This window comes from Limulus polyphemus, unplaced genomic scaffold (assembly GCF_000517525.1).
Source record: "Limulus polyphemus unplaced genomic scaffold, Limulus_polyphemus-2.1.2 Scaffold3982, whole genome shotgun sequence".
In the NCBI taxonomy this organism is placed as follows: Eukaryota; Metazoa; Arthropoda; class Merostomata; order Xiphosura; family Limulidae; genus Limulus; species Limulus polyphemus.
In genome coordinates, this window is record NW_013669592.1 from 25,073 (window position 1) to 25,889 (window position 817).

The 817-nt window shown below is 47.9% G+C and overlaps 1 protein-coding gene across 1 annotated transcript in view; it reads right to left on the bottom strand.

Moving 5' to 3' along the window:
- Positions 1 to 817, bottom strand: part of LOC106470398 — a 5,888-nt gene that overhangs the window by 3,794 nt on the left and 1,277 nt on the right. Inside the window, exon 2 of the mRNA XM_013930949.1 lies at positions 407 to 803. Within this exon, the coding sequence (XP_013786403.1) occupies positions 407 to 803 (397 nt within the window). The remainder of the gene's footprint in view (positions 1 to 406; positions 804 to 817) is intronic.

The window sequence follows — 817 nt, forward strand, 5'->3', positions numbered from 1 at the left end:
TGGCTTCGGCATAGTTTATTAGGGGATCATACTGAAACCCACTGTTGTTTTTGTTAAGCCATTGTATCATGTTTCTTTGTACATGCCGTGTCCTCTCTCCTGCGATTCTGTCGAGTCTCTCTTGGTCGGTCTCGAGTTGCCTGGTCACACGGTGTCTTTGGGTGTCAGCAGCCACGCGGGAATTTCTCTCATACTGACCTTGGCGAGCTCTATAGACCTCCACTCGCACTACCTCCCCTCCCAAGCTCAGATTGTGTTGTTGAACAACACGATGGTACCTTTCGATGTCAATCACGTGGCGAGCTTCCCTCTCCTCTACTGTTTCATTTTCCCTTCTTTGACTGTGCCAAACTCTATCTTCTTCCTGCCAAGCTTCCCTCTCCTCTACTGTTTCATTTTTCCTCACCAGACTGTGGCGAACCGTATCTGCTACCAGTCGAGCCTCCCTGTTATCCTCAGACTGTGACTTTCGGGAGATTGCATGCCACTCTCTGTCACGGGCCAAACATTTTTCTCTTTCGACTTCAGACTGCCAGGCTTTGAAGCGGGCCACACGCTCCCGACTGGTGGAAGGTTGTTCCTGACCAACAAAGTATGTTTCTAATGAAGTGGAGCTCGTGGATGCCTCATTTCCTCCAGTATTGCTTGATGGGCCCGGCCTCACACCCTCAACAGATTCAGAGCCTTCATAATCTTTTGCAGACCTACACACCTTCATTCTTTTAGCATCCTTAGACACTCTGCTTAAGCTACTTTTCTTTTTACGGGGCATGTTGATGTCAGGGTATTTATTACGAGAAAGACTACAAAAAATAAA